The sequence below is a fragment of the Bombina bombina genome, chromosome 10 (assembly GCF_027579735.1).
Source record: "Bombina bombina isolate aBomBom1 chromosome 10, aBomBom1.pri, whole genome shotgun sequence".
In the NCBI taxonomy this organism is placed as follows: domain Eukaryota; kingdom Metazoa; phylum Chordata; class Amphibia; order Anura; family Bombinatoridae; genus Bombina; species Bombina bombina.
The window spans coordinates 27913557-27932059 of NC_069508.1; the positions used below are offsets into that span (position 1 = coordinate 27913557).

The 18503-nt window shown below is 36.2% G+C and overlaps 1 protein-coding gene across 1 annotated transcript in view; it reads left to right on the forward strand.

The window, feature by feature from the left end:
• LOC128641110 (calcium-activated chloride channel regulator 1-like) overlaps window positions 1-18503 on the forward strand; it is an 83658-nt gene that overhangs the window by 11352 nt on the left and 53803 nt on the right. The window contains exons 3-6 of the mRNA XM_053693685.1: window positions 2897-3047; window positions 8698-8806; window positions 10528-10705; window positions 12283-12510. Coding sequence (XP_053549660.1) covers window positions 2897-3047; window positions 8698-8806; window positions 10528-10705; window positions 12283-12510 — 666 coding nt within the window. The remainder of the gene's footprint in view (window positions 1-2896; window positions 3048-8697; window positions 8807-10527; window positions 10706-12282; window positions 12511-18503) is intronic.

The window sequence follows — 18503 nt, forward strand, 5'->3', positions numbered from 1 at the left end:
TTGACAATGCACCCTAGTGTGCTGTTAGAGGCATGATAGTATCTTACAGTATAACAGCTCACTAAATCCTGTTTTCTGGAACTCTGAAGGGGTAAGCATTGTACTGTAGGAGGGTCCTACTGCTGTATCCACAGATAGAAGAATATTACTGGTTGTTGAAAAACATATTTATTAAAACCAGAACAAGTTAAATGTCAAAAACAACCAAAAATTATACACTCTGGGGAGAACGTTTGCCCCTGTACTAAAGCAACACGTTTCTCGGCTATACCTGTTGCATATGTACGGGACAGACGTTCTTCCCATGGGTGTCTATTTTGGATTGTTGTCTTTCTGCTCAGTTGCAGTATTTTAAATGCTGGTGCACTGAGAATATCTAGCTAAGCTTTACATGAACAAGCAGAAACACCCCCTAAAAAACTTACTATTAAACCTATAGGAGCTGTGGGGAGATGGGTATTTTATACACGTATATACTTTCCTTTTTTTTTTTCAATATTCAATATTACGGATGTAATTTCTCACTGTTCTCAACATATTATGCTTATAATATTGTGACCACACTATAATAAACGTATTCTAAATGAATAACAAATTTGTTACAGTGCGATCACAATATTATAAGTATAACACGTTCAGAACAATGAGAACTTCCATCGACAATAAATATAGAATAGAAATAATGTCAGTTACAAAAAACCTATTTAAAAAAAAGCACTTTTGTAAAACAAGAAAGTCGCAGCTACTGTCTACTATGAGATATTAATACCACGAACACAAAATCTTATTAAAAAAAACAAGCCAAAAGCAATTTTCAAAACACATATTCTAGCATTATACAATAAAACACATATTCTAGCATTATACAATAAAACACATATTCTAGCATTATACAATAAAACACATATTCTAGCATTATACAATAAAACACATATTCTAGCATTATACAATAAAACACATATTCTAGCATTATACAATAAAACACATATTCTAGCATTATACAATAAAACACATATTCTAGCATTATACAATAAAACACATATTCTAGCATTATACAATAAAACACATATTCTAGCATTATACAATAAAACACATATTCTAGCATTATACAATAAAACACATATTCTAGCATTATACAATAAAACACATATTCTAGCATTATACAATAAAACACATATTCTAGCATTATACAATAAAACACATATTCTAGCATTATACAATAAAACACATATTCTAGCATTATACAATAAAACACATATTCTAGCATTATACAATAAAACACATATTCTAGCATTATACAATAAAACACATATTCTAGCATTATACAATAAAACACATATTCTAGCATTATACAATAAAACACATATTCTAGCATTATACAATAAAACACATAAAAATAAAACAATGTATACAATGTATAATATATCCGCAACCCCCCAGCTCCTATAGATGTATTTTTGATGTCCTAGTTTCACTATTGTATTGTAACAAAAATGGTTGTATTTTGGTTGACATGTAAATTGTATGACATACAATATTGTATAAAGCTGTGGTCTCAAAGTACTGGCCCCCGGGCGCCATATCCGGCCCCTCAAGATAGTTTAATCTGGTCCTTACTTGTTTATTAGGTAAATTATTTATTTGGCCCCATCCTTTTTCTTTTTTTTTTGTGTTTTAAGAGGTTAACAAGTTGATGTTCTATACTGGTCCATTGTAGATTCCCTTCTTTTACTTGGATAAATGTCCCTTTTTAAGTGATACAATTCCAGAATAATCACTTCACTAGACACTCACAAGATAAATATACACTGTGTATGTCTATTGTGGACTACAACTCCCAGCATGCACTACCTCAGCAAAATAACACTTCCAGTTCCTAGTATATCCAGTTCTAAAGCACTTACTCTGTTCAATTGGGTCCGATGGGAGAAGAAGGTTATCGGCCAGTTGTCCCCAGATAAAATGAGCTTGATACCCCTGGTCTAAAGGAATCATTTACATTACACCTTAAATGTAGGTGACAATGTTGCTTTTAAAATTCTGTTAGTGTCAGAGAAGCATCCCCACCCACCGAGAAGTATAGTAAAACACGGTCCACCTCTCAGAGAGACTGCCTTCTAACACTGATTTCAGCCCTTTTTACCATTCCAAAGGCAATCTCAATCGCACAAAATAACCCTTTTTAAAATATCACAATTTCCACAATGATTTTAACATTGGGGTCTAACTATGATGCGCTGCATGGTCAAAAAAGGCTCAACTTGTATCATTCGTCTGTGCAATAAATTTAATATTAGGAAAAAAAATCCCACCCCTAACAAAATACCCATTCCTATTGTTTGAGATGTATGCAAGTTGTGTTTAACCAGATATCAACTAACCATAGTAAATTTTATTAAATGTTTTGCATTGTTTTGTACCTTATACATTGTTTTCTTTTCTAGAGAAATAAAATGTTGGTTCCATTAATGTAACAAACATAACTTCTCAAAATTAAGCATTTGTTATTATTATACTTGTACAATAAATATAGTCTATATGGTGTGTTTTTTATTTCAATCAACCACCCCATTACACAACTGTAAAATGTTTTTTTTTTTTTTTTTGTCCTTGTGCCCAGGGAAGTTGTGTATCTGTGGCAAATAAAATGTTATAGAATTTTCAGTACAGCCTGTAACTGACTGTACTGGGTAATCTAAACTGCAGTAGATTATAAAAATTGAATTGGGAAGTGTTCTGCATCATGTAACCAGCTAGGTAAGCACCAATAGATGAAGTTCACTAGCTAGCTGAATACTTTTGCTAACAAAACCTCCTACTACATGTATTAAAAAGTCTCTGTAAACGGATACATTAAACTATCCACAGCCTGTCATTGTGCTTCTCTCTTCACCAGGCAGATATAATTATCGCTAATCCTTTTCTGAAATATGGAGATGAACCTTATACTTTGCAATATGGTGGCTGTGGGGAACAAGGAAAATATATTCATCTTACTCCAGACTTCATGATCCATAATGGGCTGAGCAATACGTTTGGCCCACGAGGTAATTTATATCATTACATAGTTTTTTCTTATGCTATTGTATTTTTATTAAAAAATAGACTTAAGTGACCAGCGCCAAAAAATATAAATTACTACAAACTCCAACTAGAAAAAATAGGTTACCCTCAAAGACCTACAGGACTAATCAATACAAAATACAAAGCACTAGGGAGCGCTGAAACCAGCTTAAGAGTAAGGATTATAGAATATATATAATGATAAAACACCTAACCTGATACTAATATGATACTACTATAATAGGCAATATGTATAATACATGTAAATATAAATTGTGAATTATGAATTATGTGTGAAAAAAATCTTTTCAAAATTGGAAAAAATGATATATGAAAAAAATTCTATGTGAAAAAATTCAATTCTATAGAAGATGCCAGCAACAAATACTAGAATTGCATATCTATATATAAAAAACTTTATTACAATATAGGTCGACCTATTCAAGACATAAAATAATAAATCACAAAATTAAGAAAAAAAGAAAAAAAGAAAATTAGTATAAAAAACTCCTTAAACCAAAAGTTCATGCATAAGAAACAGTTCCCAGGAGTGGACGATTTTTCGGCTTGTTACTATGTGGACCCACGCTCATACAAGGATGCTGTTCTGTGTATAGTTGTAAGAGGAGCGTTCCCAGGACAAAAGAGGCAGTCGCAGCCAATGATGGTATTTCCCCTACGGACAAGGAATCCTCTTAGTAAATGTCACACAGCAAATAGCAGGGGAAGTTACATCCGTACTTACATAATAATAAGAAGCAACCGGCCTCCAAACTTGAACCAGCGATCTGTGGACACACCTTCCAATAGTAACCAATGGCCACTGGAAACAGAAAAGCTTTAAGGGAAAAGCAATTAGATATACTAGGCTAGAAACCCAGTGAATTTTTTGCAGCTTTCTTTTACAGGATATGCATTCTCGCTCCCAAGGCCTGTTTATAATGGCCAATACTGCACAAAAAACACCTAGCAGAGGGTTAGGGCTCTATTTGCTCTATTTTAAACTAACTCCTACACCTTTGGAGTATTTTATTTGTGCAGATATCTTGTGGCTGAATAACCCTCTGCTAGGTGTTTTTTGTGCAGTATTGGCCATTATAAACAGGCCTTGGGAGCGAGAATGCATATCCTGTAAAAGAAAGCTGCAAAAAATTCACTGGGTTTCTAGCCTAGTATATCTAATTGCTTTTCCCTGTTAAAGCTTTTCTGTTTCCAGTGGCCATTGGTTACTATTGGAAGGTGTGTCCACAGATCGCTGGTTCAAGTTTGGAGGCCGGTTGCTGCTTATTATTATGTAAGTACGGATGTAACTTCCCCTGCTATTTGCTGTGTGACATTTACTAAGAGGATTCCTTGTCCGTAGGGGAAATACCATCATTGGCTGCGACTGCCTCTTTTGTCCTGGGAACGCTCCTCTTACAACTATACACAGAACAGCATCCTTGTATGAGCGTGGGTCCACATAGTAACAAGCCGAAAAATCGTCCACTCCTGGGAACTGTTTCTTATGCATGAACTTTTGGTTTAAGGAGTTTTTTATACTAATTTTCTTTTTTTCTTAATTTTGTGATTTATTATTTTATGTCTTGAATAGGTCGACCTATATTGTAATAAAGTTTTTTATATATAGATATGCAATTCTAGTATTTGCTGCTGGCATCTTCTATAGAATTGAATTTTTTCACATAGAATTTTTTTCATATATCATTTTTTCCAATTTTGAAATGATTTTTTTCACACATAATTCATAATTCACAATTTATATTTACATGTATTATACATATTGCCTATTATAGTAGTATCATATTAGTATCAGGTTAGGTGTTTTATTATTATTATATATATTCTATAATCCTTACTCTTAAGCTGGTTTCAGCGCTCCCTAATGCTTTGTATTTTGTATTGTATTTTTATTCACATACACCTAGATTACGAGTTGTGCGTTCGTGTTTTATGCTGAAAAAATGGTAATTTCAGCATTAAAATAGCACCGCAGCCATTACAAGTCTTGTCGGTATAGCTATACTGCAAGCCTTTTAGCCTGTAACGCAACGTCAGTCCCGCACTCGTAAAAATGACGTTTTTTCATGGGACTTCCATAGCGCTGCAATTACGAGTTTTGCGGTAAGGCTAAAAATCTTGCGTTGCAGCCTATACCGACAAGATACATTTCACAATCTGAGAGCAGTAGTTATGAGTTTTACACTACAAAACTCTAATATAAAACTCATAACTAAACTGTCACAAAATACACTAACACCCATAAACTACCTATTAACCCCTAAACCGAGGCCCTCCCACATCACAAACACTAATAAAATGTATTAACCCTATTCCGCCGCTCCCCGACATCGTCACCACTATAATAAAGTTATTAACCCCTAAACCTTCGCCCTCCCACATCGCAAACACTATTTAAATATTATTAACCCCTAATCTGCCGTCCGCCCACATCGCCCCCACTATACTAAAGTTATTAAGCCCTACACCGTCGCCACTATAATAAACCTATTAGCCCCTAAACCGCAAGCCCCTCACAATGAAATATACTAAATTAAACTATTAACCCCTAAACCTAACGCCCCCTAACTTTATATTAAAATTACAATTTCCCTATCTTAAATTAAATTAAAACCTGTCAAATTAAAAAACTAAGATTAAACTAACAATTAAACTAAAATTAAACTAACTACCAATTAAATTAAACTAAAATACACATTACAAATTACAATCTATCTAATTACAAAAAAATAAAAAAGACTAAATTACAAAAAATAACAAATTAATTTAGCAAAAATAAAAAAGAATTTTAACAGATAATAGAATTTCAGAAGCTCTTATCCTATTGGCTGTTTTGAACAGCCAATATGATTTCAGTAGCTCTCATCCTATTGGCTGATCTGAATTTCCAAAATCAAATCAGACAATAGGAATGCAAGGGACACCATCTTGATTCGCGTACCTTGCATTGAAGATTCATTGTACGGCGGCTACCGTATGAAGAGGATGCTCCGCATCGGATGTCTTCAGGATGGACCCGCTCCGTGCCGCAGGGATGAAGATAGAAGATGCTGCCTGGATGAAGATAGAAGAGGCCGTCTGGATGAAGACTTTTCACCGCCTGGATGAGGACTTCGCCGCCTGGATGAAGATTGAAGAGGCTGCTTGGATAAAGATGTCTCGCCGCCTGGATGAGGACTTTGCCACCTGGATGAAGAGCGTTCAAGCGGGACTTCAAAAACTGTAAGTGGATCTTCGGGGGTTAGTGATAGGTTTTTTAAGGTTTTTTTGGGTGTTTTTTTTTTTTTTAGTTTAGGGTTTGGGCTTTTGGTAAAAGAGCTAAATGCCCTTTTCAGGGCAAAGCAAATGAGCTAAATGCCATTTTAAGGGCAATTCCCATACAAATGCCCTTTTCAGGGCAATGGGTAGCTTAGGGTTTTTTAGATCGGTATTAGAATAGGAATAATGTTTATTATTTTTGATAATTTGTTATTTTGTGTAATGCATTTTTTTTAGTTTTGGGGTGGGTTTTTATTTTTATATTAGGGCTTGGGCATTTTATAAAAGAGCTGAATGCCCTTTTAAGGGCAGGCAAAATAGCTAAATGGCCTTTTAAGTTCAATGCCCATACAGATGCCATTTTCAGGGCAATGGGTAGATTAGGTTTTACTTTATTTTTATTTTATGGGTTTGGGGGGTGGGGGTTGTATACTGTTAGGGGGTGTTTGTTTTGTTTTATAGCAAAAGAGCTGTTAAATTTAGGGCAATGCCCTACAAAAGGCCCTTTTAAGGGCCCACAAAAGGCCCTTTTTAGGGCCCTTGGTAGTTTATTCTAGATTAGGCTTTTTTATTTTGGGGTGTTTTTTTTTAAAGGGTATTGGAATAGGAATAATGTTTATTATTTTGGATAATATTGTTTGTTATATTTTGTAATGGTAGTTTTTTTATTTTTAGTAATGTTAGTGTTTGTTATTTTTTGTAATGCTAGGTTTTTTTGTTTTTTTGTAATGTTAGGTTTTAGTGTAAGGCAGGTTAGGTTTTCTTTTCACAGGTAAGTTTGTATTTATTTTAACTAGGTAGTTAGTAAATAGTTAATAACTATTTACTAACTAGTCTACCTTGTTAAAATAAATACAAACTTACCTGTGAAATAAAAATAAAACCTAAGCTAGATACAATATAACTATCACAGGTAAGTATTTAGTTTTAAATAGGAATTATTTAGTTAATAATTATAAGTTTAATTTAGCTATATTTTAATTATGTTAAAGTTAGGGGGCGTTAGGGTTAGGTTTAGGGTTAGGGTTATTGTTACGTTAGGGTTAAGTTTAGGGGTTAATATATAGTTTAATTTAGGTTGGTGCAATGTGGGGGGCTGGCGGTTTAGGGGTTAATAGGTTTATTTAGTGGTAGTGATGTGGGAGGCCAGAGATTTAGGGGTTAATAGCTTTATTTAGTTGCGGTGAACTGCTTGTGCAATGATAAATGCTGACAGCGTATGCTTTCGACATTCAGCGATGTCTGTCGAACATGATATGCTACAGCATATCATGTCGGACAGACATTGGTAAATCTATTCATATTTTTGAGCCTTTATAAAATTTTTGAGCAATATTTAATAATTTTTATTAGATAGTGTTATTATGAGTGTAACTGTAATGTATTTTTTATGTGTTTTGTTTCACTTTTTTGTTTTGCAAAACAGTTAACACGAGCTGTGCAGTCGCAGTAACTCGACGCATGTTAACTTCAATTGCGTTCAAGTGATCACGTTCACTTTCAACTTGTATTGAGTGAAAAATCTGACGCGTGCAAACACCCATGATAAACCCCTTTTCACTTGCACATAACTGTTAGCGCTCCACTCGTAATTTAGCACTTAAAGGGACATGAAACCTAAAATGTTTATTTCATGATTCAGATAGAGAATACAATTTACATTGCTGCTCTTCCAACCAATGATACCAAGAGAATAAAGCAAATTAGATAATAGAAGTAAATTAGAAAGTTGTTTAAAGTTGTATTCTCTATCTGAATCTCTATCTGAAAGAAAATGTTTGGGTTTCACGTCCCCTTAACATGGGTAGACTTTGGTTCCTATCTAGCATCAAATTCTATGTTTTTATGTGTATATGTTTCTGTCAAAGCGTAGCAGACACCTGTATTTCAAGTGTTTTTCAAAAACGTTGCCAATATGCTTGATTTTCATTAGAAGTTTATAAGATCTTTCATTCCATACACAGATGATCTGGTTCATATAGCTTTGGCACACTTTGGTACACTTCCATGTTCCATATAAGGGATCACAGTGGCAATGCTGCTATTTCAGTGATACACTTTACCTGACACATTTCGCTATTTGTAATACTATATTTATCTACTTCACATCTTTAACATGGCTATTTAAAAAAAAGAAACTAAAAAAAAGAATTAAAGGTCAAGCCTTGGAGTATCCCTTACTTATGGTGCAAATATCTACAAGAGTATATGAGTCACAGACTGAAAAGCTAGGTTTTACAATATACAAATGTTGATTTTTATTTAAAGGATCTGTGTAGATGAGGTAACACAATTCTATATGACATTAATACCTTCTAATATTTTAATAATTTAACTAAATTCTTGTGTTTGCAGGAAGAGTGTTTGTCCATGAATGGGCTCACCTTCGCTGGGGGGTATTTGATGAATATAATAAGGAAGTACCTTTTTATATTGCCGGAAATGGAGCTGTAGAAGCAACAAGGTATTCTGAAGATTATTATATTGATTTGTTGATTGATTCTTTGTACACTAAATTTATGTGCATTTACATTATTACTACATTACTTGGGAAATTAGCGCAATGTTTAAATGGCTGATTAATATTATGAAGGTAATGTGCCATTAATGATGTTCAATCTTTATATAATAATATAAAATCTTACTTTTAATGATGATATTAACAATAAAGGACCAGCTTATGAGTGGTGCACTATTATTTACATGCAAGCGATATCAGGTTTTCATGTCTGTTTGCGTGCAAGTTAATTTGCGCTCGTATTACAAGTTGAAAATAAATGCAAATGCATGAGCGCAATCGCTTCTTACACTAGAATGATTACCACAACCACAGATCTCTAGTTAAAGGGACACTGAACCCAAATTTTTTCTTTCATGATTTAGATAGAGCATGCAATTTTAAGCAACTTTCTAATTTACTACTATTATAAATTCGTCTTCGTTCTCTTGCTATCTTTATTTGAAAAAGAAGACATCCAAGTTTTTTTGGTTCAGAAACTCAGGACAGCACTTTTTTATTGGTGGATTAATTTATCCACCAATCAGCAAGGACAACCCAGGTTGTTCACCAAAAATGGGCCGGCATCTAAACTTACATTCTTGCATTTCAAATAAAGAGAATGAAGAAAATTAGATAATAGGAGCAAATTAGAAAGTTGCTTAAAATTTCATGCTCAATCAGGTATTAGAATAAAAGGCAGACAAATGGATTTAACATATATACATGTCTAAAGATGGATATGGATGTGTGTGTGTATATATATATATATAAAAATATATATATATATGTATATATATATATATATAAATATATTTATGTATTTACGTATATATGTTTATATATATATATATATATATATATATATATACTGTATATATAGATGATAGATAGATAGATAGATAGATAGATAGATAGATATTTTACATTCCAATGTTTTGCACATAGGAGAAATATCTTCTATGTATTTTTAAATAGATGTTCCTAAATAAATCTGTATATATCTGTATATTTTTTCTACTTTTCACAGCCCTCTTTAGTGATTTTGGCACCCCAATTGAGGTTTGTTAGATGCATGGGGAAAATACACCAAGCTGACGGTAACTGCCAGACAGACGTACTCTACCTGAAGACTGAATAGGTGTTGTGCTTTATAAATAAATTATTATTAATATTATTATTAATAATTTATTTATTTATCTGTAAAGCAACAATTATTGAGTTTGCAAGTAGATTATGTCTGTCTGGCAATGACCTTCAGCTTGGTGTATTTTTCCCCATGCATCTAACAAACTTTATCTCCTTTCGAGAGGTAAAAAATATACTTGTCACCGCTTTCTGAGGCAGAACATTCGTACACTGTCAAGGAACTCCCAGAAAAAATATAATGATAATTATTCATTAAATGTTATATTTCATATTATGTTATCTTAAACACATATTGAAAGAAGGTATCATACAGTTACATTTCTATTTTTTTACCCTTTACTATTTCTAAAAAAAAAAATTAATGCTGAAAGTTCATAATTTTTTTTATCATTTCTTTAGAATGAAAAGCTGCATTTTTTTTTTCATTTTTAACAAATGTACACAATCATTAAATCTAGGCCCATGACTTTGTACCTCATCACTGTATCTCTTAACCAAGTTTAAATAACTTTAGAACATTCTTATTTGTTTTGTCCCAGGTGCTCTCTTAATATTAGAGGAAAAAATATAATTCAGCAATGTGTTGGAGCTTCTTGCACAATAGGGATGTGCAGCGTTGACCCCATCACTGGCCTTTATGAAGATGGCTGCTCTTTTGTTCTTGATAAGAACCAACTTACTCAAGAATCCATCATGTACTCACAGGCACTACCTTCTGTAAGTATTGTCACATCTATATGAGCATAAAAGACACATTTGATCAGTCATCTAGTCACATGATAAATAGTAAATATGTACCCACTTCCATATTACATGGGTCATGTGACAAGTCAGATAATGTCAAGCACCACCTTTATATATATATTTATTTTTGCATTGCACTTACAATCTTCTAGGATTTAGCAAGGCATAATGTCACATTTTTATCTTTTAGAACACACAATTTCACAATTTTTCCTAAGCAAAAATAAGTCTCATATGGTATGGACACAAAATGAATATTAATAGATACTTAAAGTATGTAATCCCTCTATAAAATGTTTAATTAAGGAAAACATTGAAGCAATATATATATATATATATATTATTTTGGCTGCTTTTGCTTTAAAATAACCCTTAAAGGGGTGCTTTTTCCACTTACTCCACAATGATACATTAGTATGGTGAAATGTACTGGCCTAAACCATGCTTGGTTATCTCAGATTAAAAGCTCCCATACATCTCTCCCTTATTGGCCATAAAAAAAAACAGAGAAGAAGAAAGGAGACCAGTAACATGGATTCATTCCTCATAGTCATAACTATTCTATTTTTACAAAGTAGCCAAGAGTGAAGAACACTCTTACAAACATTAACATCATAACATTTGTAACCAATACAGCTTAAAAATGTGTAATGTGAGCTATTGATTTAATTAGGTGGCATTAATTGCATGCTTAAATAGACATTGGGGCGAATTATCAAGCTACGAATGGAGCTTAATGCCCCTGTTTCCGTGCAAGCCTTCATGCTCACCAGAAACAGCAGTTATGAATCATCGGTCTAAAGACCGCTGCTTCATAACTGGTCTGCCTGCTCTGAGGCTGCAGACATCAATCCGCTCGATCCTATACGATCGGACTGATTGACACCCCCTGCTAGCGGCAGATTGGCCGCGAATCTGCAGGGGGCGGCATTACACAAGCAGTTCACAAGAACTGCTTGTGTAATGATAAATGCCGACAGTGTATGCTGTCTGCATTTATCGATGTGCGGTGGACATGATACGCTACATAGTATCATGTCTGTCCGCACTTTAATAAATCGGCCCCAATAACTCAACATTTAATTCCCTATAAAAAGTGTAATTATGAGTAGTTTAACAATATGTTTACAACATACCTCCATTAATACTGGACTTCAAATAATGTATTTTGCTATCAAAATTACAGTTTTAAATGTTTGCAGATTTTTATATTGCACTTTTTAAAAAAAAAAGTCAATGCCAACTTGTAATTACAGTTAGTGACAATCTATCTGTAATAGAACAAAATAACACCATATTTGATGCAATTTTCAGACATAAATTTCATGAAAAGAGGCAAGATAAATCCTGAAAGTGCATTGCAAATTTTTAACTATGTCTAATTAAGCATGTACTAATTAGGTAGCATATTCTACTATAAATATACGTTATGAGTAATAATTAGGTAACATATTCTACTATAAATATACGTTATGAGCAATAATTAGGTAACATATTCTACTATAAATATACGTTATGAGCAATAATATACTATTTTTCAAAACATTTAGGTATCTGATTTCTGTGATGCAACTACCCATAATATAGAGGCTCCAACCTTGCAAAACAGAATGTGCAACTTGCGCAGTACTTGGGAAGTCATCATGAATTCCACTGACATTAAATCTACTCCTCCATCAAGTAACCCATCTGTACCTGCTCCTCCTACGTTCTCCCTATTGCAGCCCAGCGACAGAGTCGTCACGTTAGTACTTGATGTTTCAGGAAGCATGGCCACTGTAAGTATAGCATTAATTGGTTGCCTATATTATATTTACACTATGAATTATAGATCAGTTTATAAATATATGTGAGTTAATGGGGCCGAATTATCATTGTGCGGGTGGACATGATTCGCTGTAGCGGATCATGTCCGCTGCACATCGATAAAAGCAGACAGCATAAGCTGTCGGCATTTATCATTGCACAAGCATTTCTCGTGAAATGCTTGTGCAATACCGCCCCCTGCAGATTAACGACCAATCGGCTGTTAGCAGGGGGTGTCAATCAACCCGATCATATCCGATCGGGCTGATTGCTGTCTGCCTACTCAGAGGTGGTGGACGATTTAAGGAGCAGCGGTCTTAGGACCGCTGCTTCTTAACTCCTGTTTCAAGCAATCGGAAAACTACGGGGTAGATTGCCGCATCCGCTGCTTGTTAAATCTACCCCATAGTCTCTACATAAATCTTGGTATAATACATTACTTTGATCCAATGAATAAGGCCAAATGTTCCTCAGGTAGTTTTTACAGTCTACTCAGTTGCATAACTCCAATATTTCTATTTTTGAAGTGAGACCAGGAAAGTAGCGTTATGTAGCTCCATGATCTAGGGAGGAGTGTCTGTGTTTTGGGGGTTGGTGACACTTGACAGTAGATGGTCAGGATATGGGTTGCCCAAGGACAGGGTTTTGTTGATCTGGTTTGCCTGTAACTGGTACAAAAATATGATAGCAAACGGAAAAAAACAATACATACACATTGGAAGGATTTTATAGCCACTCAGCGTAGCATTAAGAATACCACACCCTAGTATCCCCAAACATTCTCCATGTATTCTTCTTGTTCTGCAGAACAACAGTGCGGTTTTAGAATTTTATTTTATTTTAAGTGTTGCCAAATGAAGCCCCTTGGCAACTCTACATTATAGAAAATGTGTACCTTTCAATATTTTTATCCAACATCTAAAGAATTCTAAATATGTTCACTCAAAAGTAAAAAACTATTTTACATAAACATTATTTTCTGTATAATAATTGTGTTTTCTTGGGCATTCTTTTAAATGATTAAAATTGCGGAATTGTCCATTTCTTTAACCCAGACACGACAATCTGCTCAATATTCCCGTAGGGAAAAATTGCACCTTATTAACAAAAGTTTAGTAGCAAAATGATTATCTGAGCTTTATCCGTCTAGTGCTTGCTAGTCTAGTATGAAATTACTTATCTACAAAAATCCCCATAGACATCAATAGTGAGTTCTGTTGACAAATCAATAGACTTTCTAAAGTATTGTGTTAGTGTTTGTTTTTAGTTTTTTTTTTTTTAAAACGCTCCATTAAAGTCTATGGGGTATATTTACCAATGTGCAAACGGACATGATACGAAGTAGCGTATAATATCCACTGCACATTGCGGCACATCAATAAAAGCTGTCGTCATTTATCATTGCACCAGTAGTTCTTGTAAACTGCTGGTGCAATGCCACCCCCTGCAGATTTGCGGCCAATTGGCCGCTAGTAGGTGGTGTCAATCAACTCGATCAGGTTGATTTCAGTCCGCTGTCTCAGAGCAGACGGACAGGTTATGGAGCAGTGTTCTTTAGACCGCTGCTTCATAACTTCTTAATAACTTCAGTTTCCGGAAACAAGGGGCATCAAGCTCCATACGGAGATTGATAAATATGCCCCTATGGCAAGAAGTTAACGAGATATCCAAAGTCCTCAAGTTTGTACACATCCGGTTTCACTCAAGCACAAACAATTTACTTGCAACTTGTAATACACGTGCTAACCAGCATGTGTTTAAACAACTTTCCACTTTACTTCAATGATTACATTTACTTCATTCTCTTGGTATCCTTTGTTGTTGGAGCAGCAATACACTACTGCGAGCTAGCCGAACACATCTGGTGAGCTAATGACACAAAGCATATATGTGCAATCATAAATCATCAGCTTGCTCCTAGTAGGGGAGCCAACCTAGGAATGATTTTTAACAAAGGATACCAAAAGAATAAAGCAAATTTGAACAATTGAAAAGTTAATTCAAATTGAATGCTCTATCCGAATTGTAAAAAAAAATCTTTTGTCTTTCCTGTCCCTTTAAAAATTCATTGTTACCCTCTCATGGAGACGACACAAATTACACAAGTGTAAATATCTTTACCGGTTAAAATATTAAAAGCCATTGAACGAGATTACAAGTTGTGCGGTAAACCTGGTGTGTTAATAACACTTAAAATGTGGCGGTATCGCAATTTCCATTGCGCCACCATTACAAGTTACAAAAAAACTTTCTTGTGTTGTGCGGTATGGTGCGGTAAGCCCCATACCGCACAAAAGCCAAGTTCTGACTTGGGGCTCTATTTATCAAGCTCCTGATCTGCACTGTCGGATCAGGTCCGCCAGACCTTGATAACTTGGGGCCTTGATGTGCTCGTGCTCATATCCCCCCATAGACATCAATAGAGATCAAGAAAAAAAACTAACACCTGTGATTGTGGAATGGCGATCAATATAACGCATTCCCCATGTGATGTATATGGAGACAAGAAAGTTTTGTGTAAATCTAAGACCCTAACATAAGCCCCTAGTCTAATAAACCCTAATCCGCCACCCACCGACATCGCCAACACTAAATAAAACTAGTCACCTCTAATACACTGCATCCCGCATTGGTAACACCTAAAGAAACCTATTAACCCCTAATCCGCAGCACCCTGCATCTCTAACACCTATTTAAAGCTATTAACCCCTAATCCGCCGCAACCCACATCGCAAATATTAAACTAAACCTATTAACCCCAGTTTGTCGCGATGTGGGTGGTCGGCAGTTTAGGGATTAATATGTTTATTTAAAGAGTTGCGATGTGGGAGTCGGCAGTTTAGAGGTTAATAGTGTTATTTATTGTTAGTGATGCGGGGGGCGATGGATTAGGGGTTAATAGGTTTATTTTACTATTTGAGATGCAGGGGGTGGTTTAGAGGTAGTGATGTCGCAAACGTAATATTTTGCGTTCCCGGACAGCGAACGCGAACTTCCGCAAAAGTTTGTGAACGGGCAAACCGGGCGAACCGCCATTGACTTCAATAGGCAGGCGAATTTTAAAACCCACAGGGACTCTTTATGGCCACAAAAGTGATGGAAAAGTTGTTTCAAGGGGACTAACACCTGGACTGTGACATGCCGGAGGGGGATCCATGGCAAAACTCCCATGGAAAATTACATAGTTGATGCAGAGTCTGGTTTTAAGCCATAAATGGCATAAATCACCAAAAATTCCTAAATTGTTTGGAATAACGTGCTTTAAAACATCAGGTATGATGTTGTATCGTTCATGTAGTGTAAGGGTTATGCCCACTTTACAGTGACAGACCAAACTCCCCGTTTAACGCACTGCAAACAACCGCAAACAGTCCATTTGCACAACCGCAAACTCCCCATTTGCACAAGGTTGGATACCAAGCTAGCCATGTCCCGTTCCTTGTCCTCACTGATGTCACTGCATGTGCAATCACTTCCTGGGGTAACAGAAAATGCTCCACCCACCAGATGCTCCTATTATATAACTGCACTGAGGATGCTGCCTGTATCTGTGTGTCCTGCTCCCTGGCCGGAGAGTACAGGGGACACCAGGTCGAGCTGCTGAATGAGGCTTCTGAGAAGAAGAAAAAGAAACTGAGAAATGTTCTGCAGAAACTGACCACAAAGAGAGAGGAGACTGAGAAAAGAGTCCAGAGTCTGCAGAAGCACAGGAGAGGGGTGCAAGAGAAAGCAGCTGGTGTAACAGAGAGACTCACTGCCCTGATTAGGGACATCAGGAAACAGCTGGAAGACCTAGAGAAGCGAGTCCTGAGTGAGATCACCCGGCAGCAGGAGCAGGTTTAACTCACAATCTCTGATCTGATCCAGCAACATGGAAAAAGAGAATGACGAGCTAACCAGGAAGATTTGTCACATTGAGGAGCTGTGCAACATGACTGACTACAAGAACAGGAATCACACAGAGATAAGATGCTTGGTCGGTCCTCCTACTTCCAAGTTCCAATTTGGGGCACTGCGCGTGCAATCTAATGTGCCACCAGATAGGAGTGGTGTGTTAACTAGTACTATTCTTATCAGTTTAATCCCTGTTACGTGCCCTATCAGGGGACGTGTATATGGCATTGATTTTAGGAACCTGGAGATGATTTTAGGAACTGGGAGATGGAAAAAGATGCTTGGTCGGTCCGGCCACGAGATACATAGATAGATACATAGATTAGATAGATAGATCAATAGATGCAATAGATACATTTGATGATAGATACGATAGATAGATAGATAGATAGATAGATAGATAGATTTGATAGATAAATAGATAGATTTGATAGATAGATAATTTCCCAGACAGAGAATTACAAGACAGGCGGTCTGTGACCCATGGTAAGGTTCCCAGAGACAGTTGCGGCGCCCAAGGCTCTGATTAGAACAGAGCACTCTGTGTATCTGCCCTCGGCCGAAATCGGAACATTCTTTAGCTTTCTGTCTGTCGGCCAAATGTCCGTCTGCCAAGTTTTTTTTTTTTTAAATTTACACTACTGTTACACCAGATATGACTGGTGGTGGCACTGAGCAAGTAGGCACAGTATATGCTGTAAGCCTGACACACAGGCTGGCAGTGGCAGGCTGGCCTGGCATCTGAAATTAGATTACACTAGCAGACTGATGTAAAAGTTTTTTTTTTTTTAATTTACACTAATGTTACACCAGATTTGAGTGGTGGCACTGAGCAAGTAGGCACAGTATATGCTGTGAGCCTGACACACAGGCTGGCAGTGGCAGACTGGCCTGGCAACTGAAATTAGATTACACTAGCAGACTGATGGAAAAGTTTTTTTTTTTTTTTTAATTTACACTAATGTTACACCAGATATGAGTGGTGGCACTGAGCAAGTAGGCACAGTATATGCTGTGAGCCTGACACACAGGCTGGCAGTGGCAGGCCGGCAACTGCTATTAGATTACACTAGCAAACTGATGTAAAAGTTTTTTTTAAAAACATGTACACTACTGTTACACCAGATATGACTGGTGGTGGCACTGAGCAAGTAGGCACAGTATATGCTGTGAGCCTGACACACAGGCTGGCAGTGGCAGGCTGGCCTGGCATCTAAAATTAGATTACACTAGCAGACTGATGTAAAAGTTGTTGTTTTTTCTGAGAAGAAGAAAAAGAAACTGAGAAATGTTCTGCAGAAACTGACCACAAAGAGAGAGGAGACTGAGAAAAGAGTCCAGAGTCTGCAGAAGCACAGGAGAGGGGTGCAAGAGAAAGCAGCTGGTGTAACAGAGAGACTCACTGCCCTGATTAGGGACATCAGGAAACAGCTGGAAGACCTAGAGAAGCGAGTCCTGAGTGAGATCACCCGGCAGCAGGAGCAGGTTTTACTCACAATCTCTGATCTGATCCAGCAACATGGAAAAAGAGAATGACGAGCTAACCAGGAAGATTTTTCACATTGAGGAGCTGTGCAACATGACTGACTACAAGAACAGGAATCACACAGAGATGAGATGCTTGGTCGGTCCTCCTACTTCCAAGTTCCAATTTGGGGCACTGCGCGTGCAATCTAATGTGCCACCAGATAGGAGTGGTGTGTTAACTAGTACTATTCTTATCAGTTTAATCCCTGTTACGTGCCCTATCAGGGGACGTGTATATGGCATTGATTTTAGGAACCTGGAGATGATTTTAGGAACTGGGAGATGGAAAAAGATGCTTGGTCGGTCCGGCCACGAGATACATAGATAGATACATAGATTAGATAGATAGATCAATAGATGCAATAGATACATTTGATGATAGATACGATAGATAGATAGATAGATAGATAGATAGATAGATTTGATAGATAAATAGATAGATTTGATAGATAGATAGATAATTTCCCAGACAGAGAATTACAAGACAGGCGGTCTGGGACCCATGGTAAGGTTCCCAGAGACAGTTGCGGCGCCCGAGGCTCTG